This window comes from Chenopodium quinoa, unplaced genomic scaffold (genome assembly GCF_001683475.1).
Source record: "Chenopodium quinoa cultivar QQ74 unplaced genomic scaffold, ASM168347v1, whole genome shotgun sequence".
Taxonomy (NCBI): domain Eukaryota; kingdom Viridiplantae; phylum Streptophyta; class Magnoliopsida; order Caryophyllales; family Amaranthaceae; genus Chenopodium; species Chenopodium quinoa.
In genome coordinates this window covers 2,651,980-2,670,293 of record NW_018744662.1, presented here as the reverse complement: position 1 = coordinate 2,670,293, position 18,314 = coordinate 2,651,980, and the positions used below count along the sequence as shown (strand labels likewise).

The following is an 18,314-nucleotide window of genomic DNA, read 5'->3' as shown; positions in this document are numbered from 1 at the left end:
TGGTTGAATGGTGGCTAACGGAAAAAGTAACGGCCTTAGTCTTTGGTAGTGAAATATATATTTTAGGAATTTGTGTGGTAGCAAAATAAAATTTTATTTTCAACGGGTAGCAAATGTGATACGGTGTGTTTTCGCTGGTAGCAAATGTTAATTTTTTCTTTTTTTTTTGAAAAAATAATTGGTTGCTTATTGCTCTAGGTCATTTTTTTTTTCATGCAATTGTAATGTGAAGATTCAGAAGAAGAGAATCAAAGTTGGGGTGTAGTAGCTGGAGTGCGAGAAGGATTTCAAATTTCAAACTACTTGACTATTACAAGGGACTTTCTATCCCCCCAAAAGTACTATCAAGAGGATTATACGACTGTACCGATCACACATTTATATTCAGTAGGGTTTTGCCACTTGATCAAATTTGCCAGTTCGAAGAGAGTGAGGGATAGCTCAAGTGGTTAGAGTTTCCCTCCCGATTTCAGGAAATCCTGGGATCGATTCTCACCCCTGCCCTTGTGGCTCTCTAAACACCAAAAAAAAAAAAAAAAAAAAAATTTGCCAGTTCGAAAAAAAAAAAAAAACCCAGCAGCTTACAGTCAACAGCCAGATCTATACCAAAATTTTGGAATCAACTGTAACTCCATATTCTCGGGGAAGTATACTGCCAGAAACAACTCGAAATTTCATATACAAAAACACTACATGAGTGACAGAGACTCAAATATGTACATCTTTTATTTCGGATGCAAAAAGAATATTTTCCCAACTAAAAAACAATCTGGGAAAAGAATCTGAACAGAAAATTGTAATTAACCGCCACAAGGCAAATAAGAGAAAACAGAATGAATTTCCTCTCTACAAAATATAGCCGCGGAATAGACTAGCTCCATCTATGAAGAAAAAAGAGCTTCCAAATATTCATCAATGTAGGCTAAACAAGGCCAGTGATCTGTTCTAATTCGTACCAGTGTGGAAAAATCAGATACTTCCATCCGAAAGAGAAGATGAAAACGGGGAGGTAAAAATATCAACACTTGAAAGCATCCCATGTTTGTCTTACCAATGTTGATCTTACCATCTTCGTTATCCAAGTATGTGAGATATAGTGGACCACCAGCAGACTTTGCAACTGAGTTATTTCCATCAGCAGAATCTGACGACTTATCCATCCACGCAACATCCTGGATTAAGCCCCCATCCTTCACAATCTCCACAAGAGATTCACCAATCACACCAACAACAAAGAGAGCTAAATATCTTTCCACAATACGAACTGCAAATATTGAAGGAACTTCGAGGAGTTTGACAGATTGTGTTCCATGGATTGCTGCAAATCCCTTCCCGCCTTTAAGTGAAAATGTCTCCCGGCCAGCACTGGAAGAGGTACCACATACTTCCCACAAAGCATTAAAAAGGCGGGAGTAATATTCAGGAACTGCACCTTCCAGTATTTCAGATGGGGCAGCAGCCTTGAGAAACATGTCCTCAATTCCAACTGAGACCCCCTGAAGCTTGCCATGTATAAGCTGACCATTTTCTGCATTTGCATCAATGGAAACATCAACAAGACCTGGCACAGGTTCTCGTGGTTCCAATTCAATGGTAACTGGTGACTTAGAGACTGACTTTTCACTAGAGGGGATTCCAGCAGGGACTATGTCCAGTGACTCTTTCTTCCGGGGACTCACAAAAGTTGATTCACCAAGAAGAAATGGGATATGATATGATGGTATAGAACCATAAGCAGCAGAGGACGAGAACTTGAGAACTATTCCATACATTGCAGGCAGTGCATCTAATTCATTAGCAACCTCCCCCGTTGAATCTGATCCCCATATGCGGTTGAAATGATCAGATCTAAACCTCAAAGAACAGGGAATTCTAATCTTGATCCCTGACATGTGCCTGGGATCAGGAATACATGAAAAATGCTTCCTCAATATATCCAAAGTCCCTGAAATTTTGGAATCCATAACTCGTAGAGGTTCTTGAGGCTGATCTAATCTTTTATTGTCAGGGGAAAAGTCGGTAGCTTTATAGTCACTGGAATCTTTATCATTCAACTGTGATTCACTATCCTTGATGCCATCCACATAGCCATTCTTGTCAACGTCATAATCAATAGCTGGTAAAGACAATGACCAAGATTGCTTCACAAGCAGTGGTATCATCCGCTCAAGATGGATGTAAGATGAAATACTTCTGGATTTCTTAAGATCCTCAGAAAACCGAGGAGATTGAACATTAAATGTAGAACTTGCATGAGGTGATGGTGAGATGCCAACCAATTGATCCCCAAGGTTCAGCATATGCTTGAGTTTTTTTCCAGGTATGCATATCAACATTCGTAGGTAAATCCTACAAATCACAGAACAGATAAATTAATATTCCCTAAGGTGAAAGAGAGCATGAAGAAGATTCTAAAGCCGTAACCTTTATCACATAAACATAATTTTGTGTCTGCTGAACAAAAATGAATCACAATTTAAGGCACATAGAAGGCCCAAATATAAGCCCAATGATTTTTTTTTTCCTCAGAAAACTTTGTTTATAAAAAATACCCCCCTAAAATATAGAGGGCTACATCCCACATGCCCTAGTTTGTAAACTTTGTATGGAAATGCATATAAATTACTATCTCCAGAATTGAAGAATCATAGAACATGAAAGCAGAAAGCTGAGAATCTATATGTTATTGATATGGAGTGCAGAAAGTAAAGTGGGACACTACAGGGATGACAATATAAGATTCATGACAGTACCTTGCATTGTCACGAACCTCCAGATCAGGAAAATACAGAGTTGTAAATGCAAGAAGTCGAGAGAGTCCCATAAACAAACGGGAACTATGGTGGTGCAAAAGCATTGTTCGGCAAATGCCAAGGACTTTGCTTCCTTGGGACCAGGATTTCACTTCAGTATCTGGACCGTGCTTCTCAACAAGAAAAATTGTGAACTTCGTAAGCAACTCCAGCAATCTTTGAGGAGGTACTGAATCATTTTTCCCAATTCTATCAAAAATCAGGAAATAAGAAGAAAATCGATAGTTTATGACAATCTTAGGAAGTAGGTGCTCATCAATGATCTGAAGCAGCTTCTCCCCAAGGTAGCAGTGCTTTTTACAGCTCAATAATCGATCAATCAAAGTAACAACCACAGGAACCAACTTTTGGAAGTCTGATAGCAACTTCACCAACATTGTCTGCAATGCACAAATGAAAATTGTGGCTGTAAACCATAAGATAAACTTAACAAAATAGAAATTTGTGGCTATAAACCATAAGATAAACTTTACAAAGTAGAAAGCTTCACTATCCATGTTTTGTCCATAGAGGATGGAGACAACAACTGTATCAACACTGAAAAGCAAGGCAGATCTTGTGAGAATAACCCTTACTCTTACCGCCCCTCCCACCCCCCCGCCCAAAAAAAAAAAAAAAAAAAAAAAAACCCTCTTTTTCCGCTGTAAATCTCAATATAGGGACGAAGAGAAATGGGGGAAAATTAAATTAATCAGGGAAAACACTGAAACACACAATAAATATAAATGATGGATTTGATGGACAGAACCCACTCCTCATTATAACAGAGAAATTTTTTCTTGTGTTTTATATCTCTTAATGCCTATTTGTCTAGTGGATTTCAGATATAAGCCTAGAGAGAAGCTTGCCCTTGACTCAAGCAGCTCTTTAAAAATACTTTTGAGTATTAAACACGGATACCTTAAGCTGTTTCGTTATTTCAAATAAGATAGCTACTCAATAAAATGGCTATCATATAAAGGATAAGTATCACTTATACCAAATATTATAGATAAAATTTTCATTTGTTCTAATCATTGGTGAGTGTTATTGTTCTTGCTTACGGCCAGGAACATGAAACTATGATGGGCAGTAAATTACTTGAGCCAGACCCATCCTTCAAGGTTTCTAGATGAAAACAACTTTGCAGAAAAGAAAAATGCCAAGTAGCAAATTATGGAGTTCTGAAAAAAAAAAAAAACTGAAAAAAAGAAAGAAAGAAAGACATGCACACAGAAAATACAAATAATTACTAGCAAAATGGCCATAACAATTTGTTGGTTGATTGTGTTTCTCCAAGAAACTTTGCAGTCTAGGAATTCAAATTTATACTTAATCATGATACAACCCCTTTCCTATGTATTGAAATGAACAAAAGTAAAAAACAGAAGAAAAAACTTATGTTTCTTAAAGTACAATTGGCTAGTCAACATAATGTAATCATACAAGGAATAAAGGAGAAGAAAAAATAATTAAATATTTCTAAATCTCAACTAGAGGAGAGTAGATGATACTGACTAATCGATGCTTCCTTTCCAAGTCATTGAATCTCTTAAAATCATTTTTTGATGTCTTCTATTAAAGTATTAATTTGGTATATATAGAGTGTCATTGGTGAAATATTATACACAAACTTAACAGAGTAGCTAGCTCTGAAGCCACATACACAGATTCTGTTCAATGCATACTATTTCATATTGATACTACCTCCGTTTTTCTTATTCAGTATTAAAAGTCCCAAATTTACCCCCCACCCCATAAAGGTGAACTGTGTGGGTACTTTCACTTTGGGGGGGGGGGGGGAGAGAATGAAAACGGAAAGCATGAAGAACTTCGGAAAACAGAGGTAATAATTAATTCAGAATCAGAGTCACCTCCAAAAATAAAGTTACAAAACTTACAAATGTTTCTTGCAATTACATTTGTTTCAAATTAAATACTTTTAGCAAAACTCGTGCAAATATGAACAAGCAAACACAATAATTAAAAAAAAAAAAAAAACAGTCTTTGACTGCCATTTGTGTAGAGCTGTCAATTCGGGTAAACGGGTCGAGTAATAGTGGGTCAGGTCAACTCGGGTCGGGTCAATTCAGATTAATTCCATAACCTATGTGGGTCGAGTTTGGGTTAGGTCATGCTTGATTCGGGTCATGTCGGGTCATACTTGTTATCGGGTTTAAGTCGAGTTAATAACAAGTCGGGTGAACAATAGGTCGGGTTTAATTCGGGTTTTCACGGGTTAAAACGGGATAGAATAATTCTCGGGTTCGAGTCGGGTTCGGTTCAAGTCAATAATTTGTTGGTTAGAATCAAGTCAGTTCATTCTCGGGTTTGAGTCGGGTTCGGTTCAAGTCAATAATTTGAGGATTATAATCAGGTCGGGTCATTTTCAAGTCGGGTCATTCTAGGATTCAACTCGGGTTCGGTTCAAGTCAATAATTTGCTGGTTATAATAAGGTTGACACATTTCCAAGTCGGGTCATTCTCGGATTCAAGTTGGGTTATGTTCAAGTCAATAATTTGCAGATTACAATCAGGTCGGGTCATTTCCAAGTCAGGTCAAGTGGGAGCTTTTGCTTTATTAGTTTTCTTAAGATTAAGGGGCCATACTATGTCATGTTTTATTTATGTATTAGTAGATTATGCATGTTAGATTTTATTTATGTTGTTTGATGATGCGCTAAAGTTCACTAAATAATCACAACATAATGAATCTAGGTCCCAGTAATATTAAGGTAGCTTTTCCAATCAAAAACCCGATGAAACCTTTGATATTTATGATGGGTCATGCCAAAGCAGGGTGTCATATTATATCTTAGGGGAGTGGGGGTAAAACAAATTTTACACTTTTGATTGGTTACACTCAATAAGGTTACCTAAAGAGTTTAGAACCTTGAAGCTAAGGGTAATAATTAAACATGTGATGGTTAATTATTCAACCAAGAATTACAAAGAGTTGTAATCAGTAAAGAGTTTACTCACCTTGAAAATGTAATAGTTGATGGTAGGGCCAAAGTCCGGTCAATTATTGCACAAATAAAGGATCTTGGAATCATTCTATTCAATAGGGATCAATTAAATTGAATGAATGTTTTAAAGTTACCAGTATTATAATCGCTTATGGTACTTTAAAAGTTTATTAAACATAATTATTAAATTTTGCCTCGTTTTGTTTTTGTTTGTAGATGAATAACTTATACGACAACACAATTTTACCAAAGAAACTTAACTTAAGGTTGAATCTCAGAAACTTCAGGGAATGGGAAAAGGAGTTGAGAAATGTTCTCACAAGCCATGGGCTTGAATCTCGTTTATACATTCCTGTTGAGAGCAAATACACACAAAAGTATGGAGCTGAAAGGCATGCTGAAATTGTTTCAGCTGCAGAGAGAGAAAATCAAAGAGCTCATTTTAGAATCTATTCCAACTTGTTGGAAAAGAAGATTCAGGCACTATGAGCTAACCATATTGTACAAATGTCTTCGTGCCATCTGTCGAGGTGGCATAGGAGCTCTAGGAAGTGGAGGCATAAATGATCAAAATGTAAGAGAGGTCGTTAACTCGATCCCTCCTGGACTGACAGTGTAAGATATGAGGCTTACAATGTCCATTGTAAAATAATGGCTAAAAGACTCATGCCTGGTTAGTCAGTAAGGGCCCATGTAAGGGAATTGATTGAAATGTTCAATCAAATGGATGTCCTTGGGAAACCGATCGATGATGACTGCTCATGATATTATTTTGTTCTCACTCCATGATGGTTTTGACATTGTCAAGCTCACTCATAATGATGAGGGATCTTCGGTGACATTGATTAATTTGTTGCTTAACCATGCTAAAGAGTTCCTGAAGAAGAGAGGAAGCGAATGCTTCTTTTGCGGTAGTTGGCCATGCCATACACCAGGGTGTCCCCACTATACACCAGTGAAAACAGAAGGTAAAAAGTTACTTGATGTTTTCGTTGTAGAAATTAATCTTACTTCATCTTCCACTTGGGTATTTGATACCGGATGTGGTGCTCATATCGTTAATAACGTACAGGGCTTGAAAGAAAGTAAGAAGTTGGCAAAAGGGGAAGTAACGCTTCGAGTAGGAAATGGAGCAATAGTTGCTGCACTTGCTATTGGAAGCTATCATTTAAGACTTCCCTCTGGACTTATTTTGGTGCTTAATAACTGTTATTATGTACCAACAATAACTAAAAACATTATTTCAGTTCCTGTTTTAGATTATGAAGGATTTTCATTTGAAATAAGAGACGAGTGTTGTTTTATTTCGAAAGAAAATATGTTATATGCCAACGCCAAATTAATTAATGGTTTGTATGTATTAGAATATACAACCCATGTCTACAATATTGATCATAAAAGGCAGAAAACAGATGGTTCAAACCCAACTTACCTATGGCATTGTAGGCTTGGTCACATAAACCAAAAGCGCATCCAAAATTACATAAGGATGGACTTCTTTCTTCATTTGATTATGAATCATTTGAAAATTGTGAGTCATGCTTGCTTGGGAAAATGACTAAGTCACCCTTCACGGGTATAGGTGAAAGAGCTAGTGATCTTTTGGGACTCATACATACGGATGTGTGTGGACTGATGAGTTCAAAAGCAAGGGGTGGGTTTAACTACTTCATTACTTTTACTGATGATTTAAGTAGATATGGTTATGTCTACTTAATGAAGAACAAATCGGAATCCTTTGAAAAGTTCAAAGAATTCTAGAATGAGGTACAAAACCAACTTGGGAAAACAACTAAAGCATTACGATCAGATCGTGGTGGTGAATATTTAACCCAAGAATTTGATGAACATCTGATTAATTGTGGAATAATTTCACAATTAACTCCTCCAGGAACGCCACAGTTGAATGGCGTGTCAGAAAGGAGGAACAAGACTTTACTTGATATGGTGAGGTCCATGATGAGCTTTACTGATCTTCACATATCATTTTGGGGATATGCATTAAAAACAGCCAGAGTACTAAACAGAAGCCCGTCCAAAGCAGTTGAGAAGACACCATATGAGATATGGATCGGAAAAGTTCCAAAGTTGTCTTATCTCAAGATTTGGGGTTGTGAAGCCTATGTAAAACATTTACAAGGTGATAAACTACAACCTAAATCAGACAAGTGTTTCTTTGTGGGCTATCCAAAAGAAACAAAAGGGTATTACTTCTACAATCGCGAAGATAACAAAGTGTTTGTTGCTCGCGATGGTGTCTTTCTAGAAAAGGAATTCCTATCTAGAAAGCCAAGTGGGAGTAAAGTGGTTCTCGAAGAAATTCGAGACGAGCAACAAATGGATGTGGATAACACCACATCAGAGGCGAGGGCGCATGAGTCGATTAATCATGCGTCGGAGCAAGCTAATTCGACTAGCGAGACTCCTATCGTCCCACTTGAACCTAATTCTTGCGAAAATCTTCAAAGAGTTGGAGAGAATATTTCTATTGTTGCTCCTACCCCATGTAGGTCTGCCAGAATCAGAAACAAACAGTTTGTTGAGGTTCTGATAACTGAGGATTCTGAAATCTTCTTATTGGAGAATGAAGAACCCACAACCTACAAGCAAGCTTTGGCGAGCCCCAACTCAGATAAATGGCTTGAGGCCATGAAGTCCGAAATGGAATCAATGTCTGAAAATGAAGTGTGGACCCTAGTTGACTTGCCTGATGGGGTAAAACCTATTGGTTGCAAATGGGTTTACAAAATTAAAACAGACAAGGATGGAAATGCCTACATCCATAAAGCAAGACTGGTTGCGAAAGGATACAGACAGATTCATGGTATTGACTATGATGAGACCTTTTCCCCAGTAGCCATGCTTAAGTCCATTCGGATACTTCTAGCGATTGCTGCATTTTTCGATTACGAAATTTGGCAGATGGATGTCAAAACCGCCTTCTTGAATGGGTTCTTGACGGAGGAAGTGTACATGACACAACCTGAGGGTTTTGAGGATCCAGAAAATCCTAGTAAGGTATGCAAACTTCAGAAATCCATTTATGGATTGAAGCAAGCATCCAGGAGTTGGAATCTTCGTTTTGATAAAGCAATCAAACAGTTTGATTTTATCAAAAGTGAAGAGGAACCTTGTGTATACAAGAAGTCTAGTGGGAGCAGCATTGTTTTCCTGGTCTTGTATGTAGATGACATACTACTCATGGGAAATGACATACCAATGCTTGAGCAGTCAAGGAATGGTTGAAGAGTTGTTTTTCCATGAAGGACTTAGGAGAGGCTGAATACATATTGGGGATCAAGATACATCGAGATAGATCTCGAAGGATGATTGGATTAAGTTAAGAAACTTATATTGATAAGGTTCTTGATAGGTATTCCATGAAAGACTCTAAGAGAGGATTTCTCCCCATGTCTCATGGCATTACGTTCAGTAAATCTCAATGCCTAACACGCCAGAACAGATGAGACGTATTGTTGATAAACCTTATGCTTCGGCAATAGGGTCAATCATGTATGCCATGATATGTACGAGGCCGGATGTTGCATATGCTCTGAGTATGTGTAGCAGGTTTCAGGCAAATCCAGGCAAATCCAGGAGAAGCACACTGGCTGCCAAGAACATCCTTAAGTACTTGAGAAGGACTAAAGGAACGTTTCTGGTATATGGTGGCGAAAATGAGTTGGTTGTCAAAGGTTATACTGAAGTGAGTTTCCAAACAAATAGAGATGATTTCAGATCACAATCTGGATACATTTTCTGTCTGAATGGAGGAGCAGTGAGCTGGAAGAGTTCGAAGCAAAGCACTGTCGCAGACTCTACAACAGAATTAGAATATTTAGTTGCTGTTGAAGCAGCTAAGGAAGCAGTTTGGATTAAGAAGTTCCTAACTGAGCTGGATATTATAAAGTGCTCAAAAGGGAATCGAGTTGTATTGTGATAATAATGGCGCCATTGCTCAGTCAAAGGAGCCTAGGTCACACTTCAAATCCAAACATGTAGAGAGGAAATATTACCTCATTCGAGAGATCGTTGACAGAGGAGATGTCAAGATGTGCAAAATTCATACGGATGAGAACATTGCTGATCCACTTACTAAACCCCTTCCACTTCCAAAGCATGAGAAACATGGTAGTGAATCTGGATTGAGGCAAATGATGTAATTAGAAGTTGTATTTATTTTGGAGAAAAATAAGTTACATATGTAATACATTCATTTGCAGGATTATGTTTAATCAGAAATTTTATTATTTCTCTTATTTAATGATGGTTTTCAATATTAAATAAAATGTCCAAAATAATTATGGATTGATCACAGGTGATCAAAATCCATATATTATTTGAAGTTCCTAGTTTAGAATCATTAAATTGGACATAAATGATTTCTAATAATGGACTAGCAAGTAAGATTGATTGAATAGCGCAGTTTCATGGGCTATAGGAGCATAATGAGGCTCAGTCAATCACATGGATATGCATGAATGATGCATGATCGAACTATAGACCTACTTTGAAGTTCAAGTATAGAACTTCCGGATATATTAGTGGATTCCTTTGACATGAGTGGAACATTGATTTCATTCAATGGATGTTATAGCTGTGGTACACTCAAACGTCTGCCCGTAACTGGAGATTATAAAGGGTGTTTCCTGGTTATTTCAGAAATTGAGTGGGAGCCTTGGTTGCCACAAGATTGAATTGAGTCTACCTATTTAATTAGGAATGTGTCTTGGCCTCTTGAAGAGAGAGAATTCAGAAAAATGCATGGCCGTGCTCAAATGGATTATATAGTAATCATTTGTTTTGTAATTCTCACTCAGTTTTCAAGAAAAGATTTGTAGACTAATATAATCACGACATGAGATGCAATCATATTATCAAATCGACACACATTAACTTAAGGAATTTGAATATTGCGCACTTGTCTCAGACAAGTGGGAGATTGAAGGAGTTATGTCTTCGATAAGTGCAATTACTAGATATATCAAGGATCACTATTATGGAGATAATAAGTTCATTCTATAGGGTTGTCAATGTTTGGTGCTAGATATGACAATTGATCTTTAGGCTAGCTTAATAGCCCAAAGCCTTATAGAATGGATCCTACAAGGTCACACATAAGAGTATTGGGTTAAACAAGTTAGAGGCCCATTATTGGGCCTCATGAGTTCATGACATACCACATTGATATTTGGGCTTGGAGAATTAAAAGAGTCTAATGGGTTTTGGACTTGACATGGTTTTATTTCTAGATATGATCTATAAATATAAACCATGCCTAGGGTTGCAAAATAGAACAATTGACATACAGTAAATTGTCACACAAGCAACCAAGCATCCCAAAACCCTAATTCTCTCTCTCTCTATTCGGCCCTCACTCTCTCTCCTCCCTGTCCGTACGGCTCTCCCTTGTGGGCGGCGCGTGTAGAGGCGCGTGGGTGGTGGTGTGGTGTGTTCGTGACTCGGATCTCCGTTGAAGGTTGATTGAAGCGTTCAGTCACAACTAACTAGCATTAGTGGAGGTTTAATCCGTGCTCGTGGATTAAGTAGAGGAATCACACGTGGGGTTCTTGTTCTCCTTATTGTTCTTGCTCGATCACTAGTGGAATCACGCTTCAAAGGTATTATTCTTACTCTTTATGTGTTATGCATGAGATCCTTGGTTAGGTGCTATATGAATATGATTCATGATTATTTCCGCTGCGTAGTACCTATAATCCCCTACAAAATGTTCGTGGTAGGCTTGAATTAATGAAATCGGTGTAAGTTGTAAACCGATAAATTGGTCGCTTGAAGGGAAATAGGATGGTTCCACCCATCCAATTGGACTCCCGGAGGGTATTTTGGACCATGGTAAACATTTTGGCAATTTTTATATCTGGGCGAAAAAAAAGTCAAAAAATTCAACATTGAAGGCTAATATCCACGCTTTTTGAGAAATGTTGAATGTTTCGAGGCCCAGTGTCGAAAAGCATTGAGATTTTAGGGAATACATCTCGGGATCATATTATGCCATTTGGATCCATATATGATCATTATATGTTGTCATAAATGTTCGTGGTAGGCTTGAATTAATGAAATCGGTGCAAGTTGTAAACCGGTAAATTGGTTGTTTAAAAGCAAATTGGATGGTTTCACCCGGTCAATTGGACTTCCGAAGGGTATTAGGGACCATGGTAAACATTTCAGCAATTTTTATTTTCGGGTGAAAAAAAAGTCAAAAAATTCCAAAATTGAAGGCTAATATCCACGTTTTTTGAAATATTTGGAGGTTTCGGGTAGAGCTGTCAATTCTGGTAAACGGGTCGGGTTTGGTTCGGTAAGAGTGGGTCGGGTCAATTTGGATTAATTCCATAACCTATGCGGGTCGGGTTTGGGTTGGGTCATGCTTGAGTCGGGTCACGTTGGGTAATACTTTCTATCAGGTTTGGGTCGGGTTAATAACAAGTCGGGTTACATTCGGGTCGGGTGAACAATAAGTCGGGTTTAATTCGGGTTGAAACGGGTTGAAACGGGTTAGGGTAATTCTCGAGTTCGAGTCGAGTTCGGTTCAAGACTACAAGGTAATAATTTGCAGATTAGAATCAGGTCGAGTCATTTTCGGGTTTGAGCTGGGTTGGTTCAAGTCAATAATTTGTGAGTTATAATTAGGTCGGGTCATTCTTGGGTTCAAGTTGGGTTCGATTCAAGTCAATAATTTGCGGGTTATAATCAGGTTGGGTCATTTCCAAGTCGGGTCATTCTCGGAGTCAAGTCGGGTTATGTTCAAGTTAATAATTTGTAGGTTACAATCACGTGGGGTCATTTCCAAGTCAGGTCATATTCGAGTTCAACTAACTATAAATAAATAATTATTATTTTTATCAAGCTAATTATTTCCTTTGACTATAATATATATGGCAATATACAAGGGAACTATAGTTTATAATTTAGGAAGATAATTATCTCCTTTGACCATACAACAAATATATACTATATTTAACCCTTAAATTTGAGGATGTTACTCCTTCCTTTTGCTGGCTTGCACCGACTTGGTCTCCCAAGACAAAATGCTTTGATCAACAACAATAAGGTAGTCTAAATTGCATTAAAGGTGATTTGAAACGGGTTGGGAACAATTTGGGTTTAATTTCGGTCGAGTCAATAACAAGTCGTGTTGATTTCGAGTCGGGTTAGTAACAGATCAAATTGAATTTGTAGGTCGGGTTAAGAATAGGTTTGGTAAAATTCGGGTCGGGTCAATAACAAGTCGGGTTGAATTTGAGTTAGGTCAATAACAAGTTGGGTTGATTTCGGATCGGGTTCGTAACATGTTGGGTTAAATTCGGGTCGGGTTAGGAACCGCTCGGGTTGAATTCAGGTTAGGTTAGTAACAAGTCGGGTTAAATTCGGGTTAAAACGAGTTTGGGTCAATTTCAATTCAAGTCGGGTTCGATTCAGGTTGACGGGTTACATTTGGGTCGGGTCATCTCCAGGTTAGTTCATATTCGAGTTCGGGTCTCACATACTCGGGTCAACTTGAGTCTAAGATTGGTTTCAGGTCGGGTCAACTTTTGACAGCTCTACTTGTGTGTGACAATGTAGTAGTGTCTGTACATGGGCCTATGCCTTTTTTTTTTTTTTTTTTTTACTTTCTTTCTTTTACTTTTTTGTTCCCTATTTTGAGATAAATAATAAAGATCTAAACTAGAAGGGACACCAAGGACGTGTCAACTGTGAAGCACTAAAGCCCAATAGAAACATAGAGTAACATGCCTCCAATAAACTTAAAGCTTACAAGCCTGTATACCCACCCAAACAAAAAATTTCTATAAACAATTCACAAATACCTGATTTATAAATAACATGAATTATCACTTGCAACATGACGAAAGGATGGTAAATGCTTATGCTGAAGCACGTGACTCCAACAGTCCAACTATACAAAATACTTTAATATATTACTTCCAAAATTCAAATGCTCAATAGGAGTAGGAATTTCACCTAAAATATCACCAATTTCCTCCTTCCTACAGTCAACTGAACTACCTTCCAGAATTCTGCAATCCGCTTGTCCTTTAACTTTCTCTTCCAAGCAACTAGACCACTAGAGCATCTTACACCTTAAACCAAGTATGGATGTTGAATAAGGTTCTTATAAAGAAAATTAACATACAGTATGCAATTTTAGTTGAACCCCCACAGGCACTTATTGAACAACCAATGAAAATACAAAGGGGTCAAATCTGCATTCCTCTCCCTCCACCACTTAATAAGTAAAGAATGGGCGAATGGCACTATGCGAACATTGCACATGGCCAGCATAGAATTCCAAAATCCAAATAACTCCTAAAATTGCTACATGTTAATATTTCTATGATACTAACTCTAACCATTTGTTTGGAAAAGCAAAGTGGAAGGGAAAGGGAAGGGAGGGAAGGAGAAGAAAGAGGAGGGAGAAAATAAGGTTACATTTTCCCTCCAAATCTTTCCAACATTGGAAGGATTAAAAAGGGAGGGAAAATGAAACCTTCTGTTTCCTTTCCCTTCCCTTCCCTCCTACCAAATGTTTCCAAACAATGGAGGATGGATCCCTTCTTTTCTCTTCTCTTCATTTCCATCCAGTTTTCTCAATCCAAACAAAGTGTAAATCTTTGCTCACATACAGCTCCTACACCTCCATCTTTCTCATTAGTTTGCATCTAAAGACTCTTCAATTCAGCACCAGAAGACTGATTATGCTCCAAGGGTTATCTCCTAGATCCCTCAAACTAGCACAGCCTAGCTATTTTTTTTGTATCCAAATCCCAATATTTAAAAGCCCTTGATACAACATGATTTCCGTATTTATCTATCCACCCACAAAGCCATAACCTTATTAATTTAACTTCTACACATGTCTGCCTTATATATGAGGAGTCAACATAATCAACCATTCACTTTGGATAAAACCTTAATGAAGTTCAAGAAATCCACCAAGAAAGGATAGAATCCAATAAAAGCTAGTATAAAAAGTAAATATTGGAGAAGCTAGCATACTGGACCATATGATACGTGAAGACATAATTAAAAAAAAAAGAGAACAAACAAAAGATGTCACTAAGATTGCACCAATTTCTTGAGATTTCCACTATTGTCACAATGTCACCACAGACCCCTTGAAGATAGTCAATATGGAAATCATTCTATAAGAAGGGTTTGGAAACACAGTTTAATTAGTACTAGATCTCTATGCACAAGATGAGTGCCTCACATTTCAAAAAACATGTATGGCAGCTCGTTATATTAGAACTAAGGGTGTTTTAGGTATTATAGGTGGACAACAAACTCCTCAAGAATTGGCTTATATAATATAATAGAGATCATTAGCAGTATGTTGACATGATTCACTCTATTAGTCATAGAGTGAATTGTTCATTTGTTGAAAGGTGGCATTCTTCAAACATAAGATGCATGCTATTTTGTATGAATTAAATATTTGAATATAAGATGGTATACGGAGTAAAAGTTCAATATAACAAAAATGACCGCCTAAAACACAAGCATCTGGACACTGGACCAGTAAATTATTCTTAACCTAACCATGACAATCATGCCATGCATTTTGCATGCTTTCTTATCACCTGCGTGGACTGGAGGTCCCCTCAAATTATTGAATTACAAGCACTACCATTTTTTTTTTAATCGAAGAGTTCTCTAATTCTAATACGATGATTACTTCCAAAATATTGAAATATTGATACAGTATTCAGCTAACAAAACAAGGAAGAGTAAATGACACTAAATTGAGCATGTACCTGTATACCACAGAAGATTGCAGACTCCATGATATCTTTGCTGGTAGATGGATTAGCATTGGAATGAGTTGATCCACCAATCAAGAATTTTTGCAAGGTCCTGAAAGCAACTGCTGTCTCCGTGCTCCAAGGTGGCAGCCATTTAAATCCTGATACACAGACTAGACCGTCCTCAAAGTACTTCATCACATATTTCCCTGAAAACTCATCCTGGCTCACAGATGAATCAATGATGACAGAGCAAAATGCAATCAAATCCAGCTTCAATGACTTCAATGCAAGTGCATCATATACATTCGGGTAGAAATGTGAGCTCATCCCAACAACTAACTTCCTTTTCCCAACATCTTTTTCAGACACCAACTCGACAAAACCTAACAACCAATGAAGAACCAGTAACCGAAACACCAAAGGCTGCTGTCCGACCTTGGCAATCAACACCAGCCGCTTACATATCTCAGCCTCGTCCCCATCAAACGCATCCAAAAACCGTTTACAAAGCATCAAAACAACATGCCAAAGCAAGGGATCATAGTTATAAAGCAACCCAGTGAACTGAACCTTCAACAAAGAATTATGAAGCTCCAAACCAACTGCCAATGGCATCACCATAGACATGAACTCCACCATCCCACAACAAGTCAAAACCTGGGAATTCTCCAACAAAAACGACATCACCCGCTTCAACTCCTTCTCATTCGAACCCGACAATTCAACCCCAAAATGCATACCCTCCACATTATCCTCCCCATTATAGGCAGTCACCCATTGCGGAACATTAAAAGGAACTAAAGGAACAGCAGTACGAAAAATCGAAGCAACATTCAATTTACAAACAACAATGTCATGAATTACCTCTAAAAGCAATAAAAGATAACTCTGAGAAGCATGAGTTCGTTCATTCTGACAAAGCCCCCATAAATGCCCCACAATTTCTGCCAACAAACACGGAAATTCTCTCTCCAATTCCCTCAAACATTCACAAGCAATTGCCCTCGTTTGCCGATCAACCCCATGATTCGGCCGATTAATAATCGTCAATAGAATCGCAACCAACACCTCAATTTGAGTCATAAAAACCCTAACCCTAATTGAACAAATTCTCATCACAATCGAAGTAACAGAAACAAGCATCTGCTCCTTGAGCGAGTAATTGATCGAAACCCCATCAATTGGGGATTGAATTACAACTTTAAGGGCATCAATCAATCTCGAAAGAACTTGTTCTTCATCATCAGAAACAAAAATTTGATCGGCGAATTCGTCGAGGAAGATGAGAAGATGGAGTTTGAGGGAAAGAGGGAAATCCTTCTTGAGAAGAGAAGAGAGAGAAAAATCGAGGAGAGAAAGTGAGGAGATTGAAGAAGACCATCGATGAGAATTTCCATGGTGAAAGTCGTCGATGAGAGACTCCCATTCTTGAACTGTGAGATGGGTTTTCTTCGAAGGGAGCTTCTCCATTGAAGGTGGATTGATGGAAGATGATATTGACTATTGAAGAGCTGAATCCGCCATGAAAGTGGTGGTTTTGAGCTTCGTAGACTGAGCTGGTTCTTACAGTGTTTGGGAGATGACAAAGATTATTATCCGGTGTGAATGTGTGATTAGGGATGTCAGTGGGGCGGGTCTAATAGGAGACCCGCCCCATCCCCGCCCCAATGGGGCGGGGATGGGTCTAGTTTTGGCGGGTCGCGGGGCGGGGATGGGTCTAAAATCCATACCCGCCATGGGTGATGGGGCGGGGATGGTTTTTATGTAATACCCGCCCCGCCTAGACCCGCCCCGCCTAGACCCGCCCCGCCCCGCCTGACCCACCCCGTACCCGCCCCTCCCCGCCCCGCCCCACCCCAAACCCGCTTTATACCCGACCCATACATGCGTAAGATAAGTGATTAATGCGATAAAATCATAAAAAAAAAAAAAAATGTGCTAATTGTACTGACTTACCCAGCCTAGTAGCCCACTACCAGTGCCCACCCTCAAATGCCTCAATCCCTCATTCTCAAAAACAAAAACCCTAATTTCTCAGAATTCCTCTCACTCTCTCCTCTCAATCTACTTCCACGCATGGTCACACACTCACACCCCTCTCTTCGATTCTTCTTCTTCAACCTCGTGTGCAATCGGATCTTCGTCTTCAACCCGGTATATTTCTCGTCAATTTACTTGATAAATTTTTACGTTTTTGTTTGATCTACTTGAATTCAATTGTATTAACTTTGTTTCCCTTTTTTTTTTCACAGACCACTGTCATTAGCCATTTAGCCCTATTGAAATTACTCCTAAAACAGGTTTTTCTGATACATCTCGAAAGGTAAATGCATGTTGTTTCTATTAATTGTACTGCTAGTATGTGTGTGTGTATTTTTATTCATATTGTTGTATAAAGATTTAAAATTAGTAATTGATTTCCCATAATGTTTATGGTTTTACCTTTTGGCTATGAACGTTTGATGAAGTTCTTTTGTTATAAATCATATTTGTTCATAAACCTAATTTAGTCGGCAAAAGCCTATATTAACTAAAGTTGTCAGGTCCAGGAATCTCTATTGGGGTGACATTATTAATATAGGGATTAGGGAGTATCAAGTATGTGGGGAAACTTATTTCATAATCTAACAAAATTGTCAACTCCCTGGATGTCTTTTAACCATAAAATTATTTATTTCATAATCAAATTTGCATCATACATCAGCATTATATGTAACTTGGGACTACCATTTTCTGAATTGTAAATATGTATGACAGAAAATGCATACTTTCATAGTTTCATGACC

At 38.1% G+C, this 18,314-nt stretch overlaps 1 protein-coding gene across 1 annotated transcript; it reads right to left on the bottom strand.

Annotated features, from left to right (window-relative positions):
- Positions 1 to 581: 581 nt before the first annotated feature.
- LOC110702041 (AP-5 complex subunit beta-1-like) lies at positions 582 to 17,137 on the bottom strand. Its single transcript, XM_021879680.1, has 3 exons — positions 15,538 to 17,137; positions 2,754 to 3,193; positions 582 to 2,349 (listed from the first exon to the last, which is right to left on the bottom strand). The coding sequence occupies exons 1-3, from the start codon at positions 16,996 to 16,998 to the stop codon at positions 882 to 884; spliced, it is 3,369 nt and encodes a 1,122-aa protein (XP_021735372.1). The 5' UTR covers positions 16,999 to 17,137; the 3' UTR covers positions 582 to 881.
- Between the last annotated feature and the right edge of the window lie 1,177 nt (positions 17,138 to 18,314).

What these genes read in the sequence shown, in the direction of transcription:
- LOC110702041 (XM_021879680.1), bottom strand. Translation starts at nt 16,998, where the DNA reads ATGGAGAAGCTCCCTTCGAAGAAAACCCATCTCACAGTTCAAGAATGG. An exon ending in CAATCTTCTGTGGTATACAG is followed by an intron (nt 3,194 to 15,537) that starts GTACATGCTCAA and finishes TGTGCATTGCAG; the next exon opens with ACAATGTTGGTGAAGTTGCT. An exon ending in GAGGTTCGTGACAATGCAAG is followed by an intron (nt 2,350 to 2,753) that starts GTACTGTCATGA and finishes TGTGATTTGTAG; the next exon opens with GATTTACCTACGAATGTTGA.